A 12950-nucleotide genomic window follows, 5' to 3' on the forward strand; every position below is an offset into this window, starting at 1 on the left:
TGTGAGCTCTGGATGCACGCCCACCGGACCCATCGATGAAGCCAGCGGTCGCTTACGGACCCCCCCATGTCATGTACGTTGGAAATCTGGCCTTAAAAGATTAACTAAAATCGGTGGCTTACCCAGGGTCATCAATGAAAAGGAGAAGTTTATATCGGATCATGTAGCTGTTTGGGGATGGTTTGGAGGAGTCTTTAGATGACATCTCCCAATGGACACGATTGCTCGTGCAGGTATCCTGATAACGGCAAAAGTCAGGCCAACGTACGGCGGTCTACGTTAAGGCAACATTTTAGGAAGGCTCTAACAACCTTCCCTGAGGTTCATGTGGACCAAGTTAAGCTGCTGGGGACTGCGTGGAAACCGTTGCAGCTGGCCCGTGTCAGCCACCCACCGTCGGCTGGGTTGAAGCGCACCCCAGAAGCATCCATTGCTTCCCACCGAGCATAAAGGCAGCCCAGACAACTTGGGTGGGACGTGATGAGGCCGCGGCTGTTGGACCCCGTTAGCATCCCAGCAATGATGGGAAGAGGCCGCCGGCGTCGGCTCTGCAGGCGACCCTCCAACGCATCTTTCTGCAGAACACCGGTCAGAAAAACATCCACCCTGCCACCTCGTCCCTGCCATAAAACATTTGCTGTCCTAAAGTGTTAACGTGGCTGGCATCAGGGTGAGCAAGCGTGTGTGCGGGTAGGTGGTAGCTATTTCTCGGAGTAGCTGGTATCCTCATCTATTCTTGCTGCAACGGAGCTGTGCCAGCTTTAATCGCCCGGAATGGCATAAATGCTTTTCCCTATGCTCTTGTCCTTGTAGCAAAGCTCCTGTGGCCGTTGGGTTGGCATGGGGCAGGGGTGGGCGCCCTTTCTAAGCAAGTCCTTGTGCCGCTCTGCGGAGCTGCTGGGAAAAAGAGGGGGGGGGGAAAAAAAGCCCTCCTTGCTGGCCGGAGATCATTTCTCTCCTGAGCAGGCTGATTCAGTTCGCATTTGGGAGTGGGTGGGAGCGAGGATGCTGGAGCTTGCTGGAAAAGCATATTTGTAGCTTAGCAACAGGGTCAAAGGAAGCCAACCAAATGGAGGGATTGCGGAGAGCCTCTCCTGGCAGCCAGGTATCCACGCCTGACTGCTTCCAGCAAATCTCTCCGCCTGCACCACGCAAAGCCTTTCAAAGGCAGAAACCACCCCCCTGTTACCACTCCTCCCCCCCAGCCCTGCCGCTGCCAAGCACTGCGATGCGGTGTGTTATTTACATTTGGGGTGGGGGGGGGAGGGCGGTTTTAGCTTCATTTCAAAAGATTATTGGGTTTTACAATTTTTGAGCTCGTGTTAATATAATAACAGATTGCAAGTGATTATCGCTGTCATTGTTTCTGTTGGCAGGGCACTCAGAGACACAAAATGCATTCGGTTCCCTGCACCTCGCAGCCAGGGCAGGACTTAACTGCTCGCGCTTGTATTTGCATGAGCCTTCGTCCGCTCGCCGTTTGATTTCCCCTGCCAAAAAAGCAGCCACCATTTCTGCCCCTGCTCTGCTCAGACTGCTAGATCATTTCCATACCATGAAGGAGGCAAAGTTGTACGCCAGCTGACGTGAGCCTGGGATAATCTGGAGGCTGATTTCTCCTCCCTGACAAAAAGCACAGGGCAGGACCGGCTGCCTCTTAAATTTGAGCCTTACCTTCACAAACGTGGACACTTTGAGATGGACCTGTTGGATTGGCCAAAATCACAACCCTTTGGTACTTGTGTTCAGAGGATGCTGATGGGATGGTGCCCAGGGAGGGAGCACGCCCTGCGTTTATACCCCAGTACATCAAAGTCCTGCCCTCATCTAGAAGAATGGGGCGGGGCGGGGAGGAGTCAACAAACGAAGCAACGTGCACCTACCCGCTCGCATCAGCAGCAACTGGGTTCCCATGGACGGATGTTTTGCTCATCTCCCTGGTTCAGCCTGCACCTATTTGCAGCTTGCAGCCTCTGTTCAATGCTTGCTTTGCCACCGCACATGCGGGGTCTTCCACATTTGCCAGCAAAAGCATCCCACAAATAGGATGACCTGGGAGGGGAGGGGTCTCTGCAAAATGGGCAGCTCAGATCTGACTGTCTGACAGCCTACGAATTCCGCTTCCTTTTTACAGTTCCCTTTTCTCAGCACCCTCTTCCCCGCGCTACCGCCAGCGAGGGCTCTCCATGCAGCAGTTGCAGGTATGGCTGCTCCCCGCCGTGAGACGCTGGAGTACCTTAGCAGGGGCTGGAGTCCTGCCTGTGGCAGCTGGTGGATAAGCAGCTTTGCGACTCTGAAGCTTCTGTTTTAGCTCCAATTACGAATCCTGCTGCACTTCTAAATGCTTATGTCTGGCTTATTTCTAACTTGTAAGGTCTTTGTGCTTTAACCTCTGCTCAGGGGAATCGCTTGCCCTTCTCCCCTTTGATGGCAAGGATGTCCTGGGATATGTGTCATCTGTTTCTAAGAAGCGATTCCTGCTCAGTGCCCAGGCAGCAGATGAATCGTGTCTGGGTTTGTGCTTCGGAAGAGACGATTTTGCTGAACCCAGCCTGGCAATAGGTCAGTGAACTCCCTTTTACTGCAGCTACAGCCAGCATTTTAGATCACGCAGCCTTTACAACTCTTCACGCCACATCCTAGCCCTCTGTCGTGAGCCACCCCCCCTTAGAAAGAAGAGCGATAGCCCTCGATTTGCAGCTTTGCATGTTCCTTTAGTAGTTCGGTGGTGCTTTATCTCATCTTCGGCCTTCTTCAGATTTGGAAAAGCCTAGAGAAATCCCTGAGGCTAGTGGTATCACAGGCTCCGGGGTGCTAGAAAGCTAGAGGCCGAGCTGATTTTCAGAGCCTGGGGTTTGTGTGTCCCGGACAGCAAGGAGCCCGCAAGGCTCTTCTTTTTTATCTTTTGTTTTTCTAAAAAGCTACAACACTGTCTTTAGCCCTGAAATAGTAGTGCTAAAGGAGGCTGTCAGGAGCTGCAGAGATTTGTTTAAACCACCCTGCCTGTCATTCAGGAGATGGGGCTCCGCTGCGAAACACCGTCCTTCCTCCCAGCACAGTGCCCGCCAGTCCAGAACCTGCTTTACTGGGAAGCAGACGCCGGTTGGCAGCATCCTCTCACCCAATTTTGGCTGTCTAAATGTTAGACATCTAGTCTGCGCTAACCAGCTAGGCTGTCTGGAGACCAAGTGACGTGAGACGAATCCCACCCAGAATGGTTACCAGCCTGGCTCCAGGAAAGGAAAAATTAAATCAAGCTCTGGTGCGCCTAAGCATCATCCAGCGCACCGGGCGATGGCAAATTTCATCAGCAAAACGAGGCAGCTCTGGGACTGGGAATTTTTATTTTTATTTTTTTTTGTAATAAGATCCCTGGGCTCCTTCATATGAGGAGGAAAACACCTGCCAAGGATGGGCAACATGCACCAGTATTAGCTAGGCGAAAGGCTGCTTCTGTGTAAACAGGGATAGTCTCCAAGGACTTTTAAGATTTCCTCCAAAGTTTAGAGAGCTGGAACGTAGACCCAAACCCATGGAAGCACTAAAATGTGAATAAACCCTTGTCGTGGCGCAGGGATAATAACAGTAATCGTAGCTGTAGAAGTAAGGAGCGAAGGTTTCTCCCAGCCTGCGGATTTTGGCACACTGCGGCCGAGCACCACCATTCCTGCCCTTCCGTCTTGTTTGGTTTTATCCTTTAACTGTCGTGTCGCAACTCAAGAGTCTTACTGGGAATACAAGGGACAGCTGTTACAAATACAACTGTAGCATAATTAATTAAGCATTAACAATCCATTACTATCTGTTATCGCAGGGTACAAGCTCTGTCTGTCTGCCATGGAAACCATAGTGCAGGTTACCTTGGAATCCCTCTGGGATCTATCAAGTGTAATTACTAAGGACCTGGATCAGCAAAACATATATGTGCATTGTTTTCCAGCCTCAGCACTGTGGAAAGTGCTGAAAACTTAGCAGCTCCACGACATTTGTGCTGAATTGTCACATAATTGCCAGGAACAGGCTGCTGTGAAACGGTTAAGGAGCATTTAGCAAAAGAAACATGAGGGATTTGCTTTGCTTTCTCCAGCGTATTACAGCATCTCCTGTGACTCGAGGAAGGGAGCCCAGGAGATGCTGAATGCGCCCCTGTAAGAGGAATGGGCACCTGCCACCAGTGTGCGTCTGAGTGGGGCGGTATGGAAAAACCTGCTTCTGCAGAAAAAATACCAGTGGCTAAAGCGAACGCAGGGATTTATCCCGTGATGGTGTCTCTTAATGAACTGCTGTGTCGCCTCTGGCTCAGTCCTGGCGTTACAGGTGCCCGCGCGGCTGGGAGCCAGCTGCCTGTTTGGAGCTGTAGCTCCGGTTTAACTTTATTGGTTCTCGTGTGGTCAAAAGCCAGTGTTTGACCCCAACTTATTCCAAGCTAGAAGAAGATGTGGAGCTGGGCTCAAAACCCCAAGGTGAATCCAGGATGACAGGAGCAAAGTCAGCGAGGTGATCTTTTTAGGTACATCAAAGGGCCCCCGAGATTAAAAGGGTTTTTAAAGGACGCTGTCAAGCATCACATTTCTCTCTGAACATTATTTACTCTGTGTTGTTACAAATAATGCCTGCGATGTCTGTACATGAAAGAGATTAAAGGAAGAACAGTTTCCAATAATTATTTGTTTTAAAAAGAAACAGCCCCCAAAGCATTTGCTTTGCGCATGCGAGGGCTCTTCCCGCGCACGCCGCAGCCCCTGCTCAGACCTGGCTCATCTCGAAGGGTGTGATGGCAACAGGGTGTCTGCAGGGTTGACCCTTCTCCTTATCCCCATGAAATTATAGCTTATGTATGTATGGACGTGTGTACGTGCCATGGCCATTTGGGATTGGGCTTTGAACCTGCTTGGTTGAGATGAGAGAAATAAGGAAAGCCCAGACACGCCTGCGTTAGGAGACCTGGGGAAGGCTGCTGATGGGGAAATAATGGAAAGTCCTGAAGTGGGAAGGCTTAGAGGAACACAGGGATAAGCCACGGGGTTTAGTCCCCAGGAGGATAACCACAAAAAAAGTCCCCAGGCCCCTTTCCCAGCAGGGTGGTCCAAAAGCAGATAGATGGGAGCATCTCCGTGCATGGCATTGAGCCTGGTCTAAGGTGCAGGTGAAGTTTCACTATTCAAACAGTGGGTGCCTGCTCAGGACAGAGACAACAGCCAGCTGCTATTTTAAACTCATTTTACACCCTTTAGGGCTAAAGGTGCCTAACTTTTTTGAAGAAAACGCTCCCCCTGAGGTCAATCCCTTCAAGAATAACCCCACAGTTGCCAGAAAAGGGAGCATCCGTCGCCCGCATCGGCAGCAAGATGCCACTTCTGGGGCGAGTTGCTGCCCTCCATCCCCCCCCCCCGACCCCCCACCTTGCTCCCTGGAAGCCTGGGCTGAGCCCCCCGCCCGGGTACCCTCCGTCGGCCCCGGCTCCGGCTGCACGGCGTGCTCCGGCGCAGCCCTGCGCTGGCTGCAGATTGGCTGCCTCCTCCTCACTTTCCCCAGCGACAGCAAAACCTGCTCAGAATATCTTGGTGGAAAATACGCCCCTCACGCAGAAAGCGAGCGAGGAAGACGCTGCGGCTGCTGGAGTCCCTCCCCGCCTCCCCGGCGGGTACCTGGAGGCGACAAGGGGGTCTCTCTGAGATCCCTAACCCAGCAGATGCCTTGCAAACTCCATTTGCTGCAACGGTTTCCCCTGGTTTGTTTGCAATAAGAAGCAGTACCGTTAGCAAACAGCTGAGACCACTGAGATTTTACCCGACAACATGTGACAACGGAAGAAAATGTCAGGGGTGGGTTTTTTTTTGGCTGCTGCCCTACCGTCAGGCTTTCTCAGTGAGATGAGACAAGGGGATTTTAAAGGGCCAAGTCTCCAGCCTACTCACATCTCCAGGATGCCTTTAGTGAGACCACAACGTGTCCCTAGAAGTCTTAATCTAAATACCCGTGATTGCTCCTGCTAAATGAGGACAGGCAGATGAATCAGGCTCCGTTTGTGCCTGAACACTGGCCCTTCTCGCAGGCATGCTGAGGACCTCTGTGCCTAAAACACTTCTTTTCCCCTTTAGAAGCTGCAGATGTTCAGCGCCTGCAGAAAAGGAGATGTATTCTTCCCCCCCAACCCTAAAAATGTGAAGTGTTTAGTGCTGATGGATAAAAGGGTTGCTGGCATTTTAGAAAGCCTCTCTCCCTCTCCAGTGTCTCAACAATTCCTTTTTTCCTTTCCCGTTTTAGATCTTCTCAAAGGCTCTAGGAACCTGTGAAGCATTTGGCACAGGCTTGAGCTCTGAGCCTCGTAGGCCTTTAAGGCCAGGAAGGATGGTGACGTTCATATAAGTCCCTTAATCCAACAACGCCGACACCGGTCCTGGCGTATTGGTTTCCATTTTCATCTGCCCGAACGATGACAACTGATGTGAGTTTGCTCTGAGCGTGCAGGGGTCAGTGCACACAGAGACACAGAAAGATCAGGTGGCTTTAAAAGTAATTTTAAAGTGTTTGTATGACTGTAGCGCCAGCTTGATGACCCTGAAACCCCAAAGTCCCCTGATAGTGAACACCAAGCAGCGCCGAATTTCATTGGTGTTATTGAGTGGTGGCCTCAAGAAATGACCTTTATAAAAGCAATTTTCAATTACTGATGTGCCGCCCCAAAGAAGGGGGGTTCTGTGAGCCTCTTTTTAAGGGACTGGTGTAAAATGACCGAGAACAACAAGGTCCATATAGCTCATCTAGTAACCTACACGTTTGACTCCTCTACGGAGGTCTGCATCCCCACCTGGGCACACACTGCAAGGAGCTGGACACCAAGGAACCTCCCCAGCTGTTCCAGCCTCATTTCTAGGACAGAAATCAAGAGGTGAGGGAAGAGAAGTGATAATTTTAAGATAATTTTGCAAGACCAGCATCCCCACCCTGTTCCTGCAAGCACTGCCAGAGGTGTGCTTGCTCCTGAAGCTGGAGCTGGCACTCCAACGCAGAGCCAACTCACCGGGCTCACTGACAGCGTGTGTAGAGCTGGTTTATGGCAGATTATTTTTAAAACAAGCTAACCTGTGAGGGTGACCTTAGTCCTGCACAGGGATACTCCAGGTAGGGCAAAAATAGCCCTCCTCAGCTAAAAGCATCCTTCCCGTTCGTTGGCAGGCACCTTTCCGAAACAGCCCAGCTGCCTGCGAGATGAGAAATGCCCTTTTCAGTGAGCAGCGTCACAGATGGCAGTGCTGTGGATCACAGGGAAGCAGGCTGTCATGCAAGCTGAAACGGCGTGGGCACACACGCGTGCACGCACACGCGTGCGCGCAGCCGGCCTTTCCCGGGAGCTGCGGTTCGCCTGCACGCTGGAGGCGAGCTGCTGGGAGTCGGAAGGGGAGGGGTATTTCAGGCTGGCATGAGGAATGGGGCTTTGGGAAAGTTGGGGAGCCTTAATTCTGCTTGAAACGATCTGGTGCATGAGCAGGAGGCAGGGGTTTTTTGCAGGACTAGGCATGTGAGTGCCCTGTGTCACTGAGCGTGCACAGATGGAGGTGGATGTGGGCCCTGTGGGATAAATCCTTCCCCCTTATCCTCCCCCTCCTCTTCCTCAGGGACTCACTACCCTCACTGAAGTTTGAAATGCTTTGAGACCCTGGATGGCAGGTGCAGGCAAGGTCACGGCGCTAGGCAGGAGGCTGCACCTCCCGTTCCTCCCCTACACCTCCTTCCCCTGCTCCTGTCCGATGACCCCGCTCCCCGCCAGGCCCCATGGAACAAAACCCTGCTAGCACGGCGCACTTCTTGCTAGAACAAATTGTTGCTGGCATCGTAGGTTATTTAAATCCACACATTATCTCTTCCTCTGTATTACATTAGCTTCCTCCCAAACCTTCGCCATCTGTTCCACCCTCGGTTATGAATGTGAGAAAACTGAACATGCTGCTTCACAGCTACAGCACTTAAAAAGTATGATGTGCATCCTAATGGCTTTTCTGTGCGCCTTTCCATGCAGGCTGTGCCCCTTCATTACTGCCTGGGACTCACTCGGAATAGCCATTAATGTTGTGTTGCATTAGTGGCTATTTACCTCCAGCGCTGCAGCTCAAGCCCTGGTCCCCGGGCAGGAGGTTTATGTATGATGGCCGTGCCGTGCAGGCTGGGGTCCGCCTGCGAGGTGGGAGCCTCGGCAGCGCGTCTGACTTGGGGAGAGACACCGGGACCGCTTGTGCCAGCCATCTGCCCGAGGAGTGCTTGGCTCTCAGCGAGGAGGAATGATGGTTTCACTCCCCGTTTGGGGCCCGTGCCTCTCCCAGCCCCCTGTCGCCATGTGAGGTCATGTTAGCAAAGGTGCCGGACCACCTGTGAGTCCCACGGAGTTCAACGGGGTTCATGTCCATGCAATTACTGCTGCTGCTTTCCCCTCTGAAAGCCTGTCAGGCTCCTAATGCTGCCTGTCATTTTCCTAGTGCTTCACAGGCATCTACACTAGCAGGTAAGGACAGCCCGGTCTGGACTCGGCACCCGCCTGTTTGCACACGGGTGTGTGCTCAGGGCTGGCTTCATTTGAAGCTCTCTTTTTTTTCTGGGCTGGCAAGACATGTCCTACAGCGCAGTCCACTGGCAAACACACCGTGTGGGTGTGGGTGCTTTCGAGCCTGCGCCGAAGCTTGCAAGATGAATAGGAAGCCAGAAAGCTACAGGGCTGTGTGTGGGGGTGATTTATCCACAGCCACCGCAGGGAAACTGTGGCAGATCTGTAGTTTAGTCCTTCCCGCATCCCGGCTGCAGATGTCACCGCTCCCTCCTCTCGCCCACCCGTGCGCTCTCCTCCCTTGGCCGCAGGTGCCAGCACCTTTGCTCTGCTGGCAGAGCTGTCTGCAGGCGGCTGTGGGAGCGGGGATGCTGGAGGGGCGGCAACAGTAATCATATATTACAGACCACGATGCCTCTAGCCCAAACTTTTGACATGACTGACAAATGTCATTTCGGTTTCATGACCCCTGTCTCGCAAACAACCAAGCATCATCTTCTGCTACCCTGACACGGTGATTTAGCTCCTTTCTTCTGCCAGAGCCTGAAATGTCACCGCCTGAGCGTTACAGGCTTTCCGTTGCTCCTGTGCAGGTCTGGCCTGGGCTGTGGGACGTCCAGCAGCACAGGACCCCTCCAGCCCTGCCCTGTGTTTGGCACTGACTCGACAAGAGGGAATCTGGAGCGGTGTTGGCTTCCCCACTGCTCCCATCAGACCTCACCATCACCTCCCCTAGCAACGCCAAACCAACGGGGAGGATAAGTGAGGACGCTGCTCTCAGTGGTAAGTCCAGGGATGCTCAAAAGCCAGGGCTGGAAAGGACCTGAAAATCACACAGCTCAGCCTTCTCCCATGGCAGGTTCAGCTCTATCCAAGCTATATCTGAGCTGCAGATGTCCAACCAGGTCTTCGACCACCTCCTCCCTCCCAGGGACCACAGCCTCCTTAGGCAATTTATTCCAGCCCTCAACTCACTAGGAACGGCTAATGGCTAACCACTGCCCCTAATGCTTGAATTTAAGCCCATTAATTCTGTTAGTTGAGAATAGATTATTCCCTTCCACTTTGCAGCAGCTGTTTTTTTGTGTTTGAAGTTCGCTCTGTCTCCTCTTCTCTAGCCTGAACACCTCCAGCTCTTCCCAGCAGCCAGCTGTTAATGCCCAACACCTCCTTATTTCTCCCAAGACGAGGAGCCCAGGACTGGATGTCTCACGAGGGGTTGTCCTGCAGGTCCCACAAGCTATGCTCCTGCTTAGAAAGCACACTTGTGCTCTTCACAGTAGAGTAATAGTGCGGGCTGATGTTTGGCTGTACCTGCTGTAGCACCAATTTGCAGAGCTCTAATAGCCCACTCCCCTTGCTGTACTTGCCCGTTGCTTTCCCTGCCTACGTATCCTTCCTGAATTACATCCTCTTGGCAGCAGTTTGCCAAGGCCCTTTCGCATTGCATCCCGCCACTGAGGGGCTCATACGCCCTCCTGGCTCAGCGGCATCCGCACACCAAAGAAACACGAGCTGTATTGAACTGTGCAGATCGGTAGAGGAAAACCTGAGCATCGGTCAGCTCAGGAATGCAACCCCTTTGCAGTGTCCCCTGCTCCACGACCACGGTTCCCTCCTCCACCTGGGTCGGGTCTCCAGTACCGCGGTGACGAGGCCACTGCTTCAACAGGCAGTGCCGTCACACGGCGGCCGAGTGACGGAGAGATGCTGCAGGTTGACGCACCAGGATTTAAGCACCAATGTTGCAACAGGGTCCCGCCACGCTCTCGGGCCAGCGTGAAGTTCTGTTGCCATAACCTAGCCACAGGGAGCACCACCACCACCTTGCCTACTCCTGCACCTTTTGCACCAGGCGAATACTCAAAATCCCAGCAATAACGTGTTTTTATTGCTGGTCCCGGGGCTGGGATGCAAAACAAAATCAAACTCGCTGCTCTCATCCTCCAGTGAAAAACCTGCTGTTCCCACTAAGTCTGCGGAGGAAACCCCGCACCAACTTCCAGCACACGCTATTACGCAGGATGGGAGAAGGGAGGAGGGGGGGATTCAAGGCACAAACCCACCGTAATTCGGGGGTCAGCTCTGCTGGCAGAGCGACCTCCCTTCCCACTCCGCTGCAGTTCCACAGCGGCTCCGCACCGGGTTTCTCGGCCAGATTTCAGCACACGACTTTGCCTACTTACCGTACTGGATTTGAGCACATCCCCATTGTCCTCTTCAGATTCTAGTGCAACAGGTAAGGATTTCTGTGGCGGGGAGAAGGTTAAGTCCCACCTTAGTAGCCGAGGTTCAGCTTTGTCCCCAAATCTCAGGTTTTCTAGTTTCTGCACTGTGGGCTCAGCAGAGGAAGCTGGCCTGAAATTCTCTTTGTTCTGGGACTTAGACCTCAGTCTCTGAACCCCGAAGCCCCGGTCTTCCCCGCGGTGGTCGTCAGCCATGCTCCTGCAGGGTCCCCCTTTGCTATAGTGTCTTTTTTGGGTGTGAATCTCTTGCATATAAGAATCCATCCTCATAAGGGGCTTCATCTCCATCTCATAATTGCTCATCTTCTCCTCATCCAGCTCAAGCAGTTTGGAGCTCCCTGAGCTGTGGTTGTGGGACCTATGGTGGGAAGTCCATGAAACCGTGGCTGGGGAATCTGTCCACCTCTCTCTTTGCTTGTGGTTGGAGGCCGAGTGTTTGTGTCCTCCGCTCCGACCTCTGTAGTCTTCAGGGACGGAGGCTGACCCCAGCTGACCGCTGCGCAGTGTCCCGCTTCTCACGCCGCGAGTCCCGCCGACCTTCTCTTCGCTCCAGCTGTTGGGGCGCAAGTAATCCCCGCCGCGTCCCTCCAGCAACATCTGGATCTCCCCACCCCTCTCTTCATCCACCGAGACCTGCCTGGAGAAGTGAGCGCTCTTGTTCCTGCAGGAAGGACCCAGGGGCGGCGTGGAGGAGGGACTGGCAGGGAAGCTCTGCAGCGGGCTGTCATCGGGGGTCAGGTCGGACGGGGTGGTCCCTTTGCGGTACAGCTCAGGGCTCTCTTGTTGGAGAGGCGTCCCGGTGGAGAGGACCTCAATATCATCGCTCGAGTTCTGGCGCTTCGGTCTCTGGCATTCGAGCCCTTTTTGTGTAGTGGTTAAGAGAAAGAGAGAGGGAAAGAGAAAAGCAACAGGATTATTTCTATTCTGCGGGCGCCCACTAGGTTTTTCATGTTGAAGAATAAGGCTGAGAGTGTTGGACGGCAGGGAAACCACAGGGCAAGATCAGGACAGCAGCAGCGGAGCACAATAAGCAGCTTCTGCCACTAGACCAAGAGAAAAGGCATCGTTGGTTTTACACCAAACCTATTATCACCCCCAGCATCCGCAGAGCAGCGCGGCAGAAGCGGCTGCAGCCCGGCACGGGAGATGGTTTGGCATCAGCTGCCGGTGTTGTCAGGACAGGGGCATTGTGCATTAAGGTTGTGTTTCTCCACTGCTGTAAACCCAAGGGCTACCAGCTCTTTCAGAAACCACCTGGCACCACCGTGGCTCTCACTTCCAGCTCATTCAAACAGGCTCAAGGGCAGCTGCTCCTTTAGCACCCGCGGTTCCCGCCTGCCCTGCTGTGGGCAGGCACGCTGCTTGCCTGGGCGCCTGCGTGGAGCACCGTGTGTATGTATTACAAGTGGAAGGACTTGCAATAGTTTTGCATCCCCAGCGATGTGGGGAAGCCGCTTATGGTGCAGAGCTGCCCGGAGCCCCATGCAGGCAGAGGAGCGGGTGCTCGGGCCCTGCCTGCGCTCTGCCTGCAGCCCTGCTTTCCCGGGTGGGTCGCAGGGAGGCAGCAGCTTCCAGCCCCATATGAAAGCAGCCTGCATTGCTCCGCCGCACCATTCCCGCACTGTGCACGCCTTGCTCCAGCCCCACTAAGGGGGTTATGTTCATGTGCATTGGCCATTTCTGGGGGGGATCCATCTGAGCACCTTTTCCCACCCGCTCCAAACCCAGTTTGCAGACACGAGAGGGGAAATCTGAGATGCAGCTGGCGGCAGCCTACGGCTCACCCCGAGCCCTCTGCTCGTGCGTGCTGGGCGCTGCTGGGATCACCCCGTGCCTGGTCCGCTGCCGGCAGCCTTCGCACCCCTCCCTGGATGGGAAACCCATTGCCTTCACAGATGCATGGTTTTGGAAGGGGAATCTCACCTCAAAGCTTTCACACGGAGACGGTCCCATCTGGGCAGATGTGCAAGCCTCTCATTAAAAAATAAGCCCGCAAACCACGTATCGAACAGTTTTCCTGCCTCATACGGACAGGGAGGGCACGGACATTTCCCCACTCAGCCCCCCCTTGCTGGATGTGATGGAGGGCACATGGGCGGCCGTGCCTCACGGGCTTAGGCAGGAGCCAGGTAGCATGTTCAGGGCTACACGAGTACAAGACACAC

At 53.7% G+C, this 12950-nt stretch overlaps 1 protein-coding gene across 1 annotated transcript in view; it reads right to left on the reverse strand.

The window, feature by feature from the left end:
* JPH3 (junctophilin 3) overlaps positions 1-12950 on the reverse strand; it is a 57941-nt gene that overhangs the window by 2260 nt on the left and 42731 nt on the right. Inside the window, exon 4 of the mRNA XM_075101200.1 lies at positions 10726-11645. Coding sequence (XP_074957301.1) covers positions 10726-11645 — 920 coding nt within the window. The remainder of the gene's footprint in view (positions 1-10725; positions 11646-12950) is intronic.

This window comes from Phalacrocorax aristotelis, chromosome 8, assembly GCF_949628215.1.
Source record: "Phalacrocorax aristotelis chromosome 8, bGulAri2.1, whole genome shotgun sequence".
Lineage (NCBI taxonomy): Eukaryota > Metazoa > Chordata > Aves > Suliformes > Phalacrocoracidae > Phalacrocorax > Phalacrocorax aristotelis.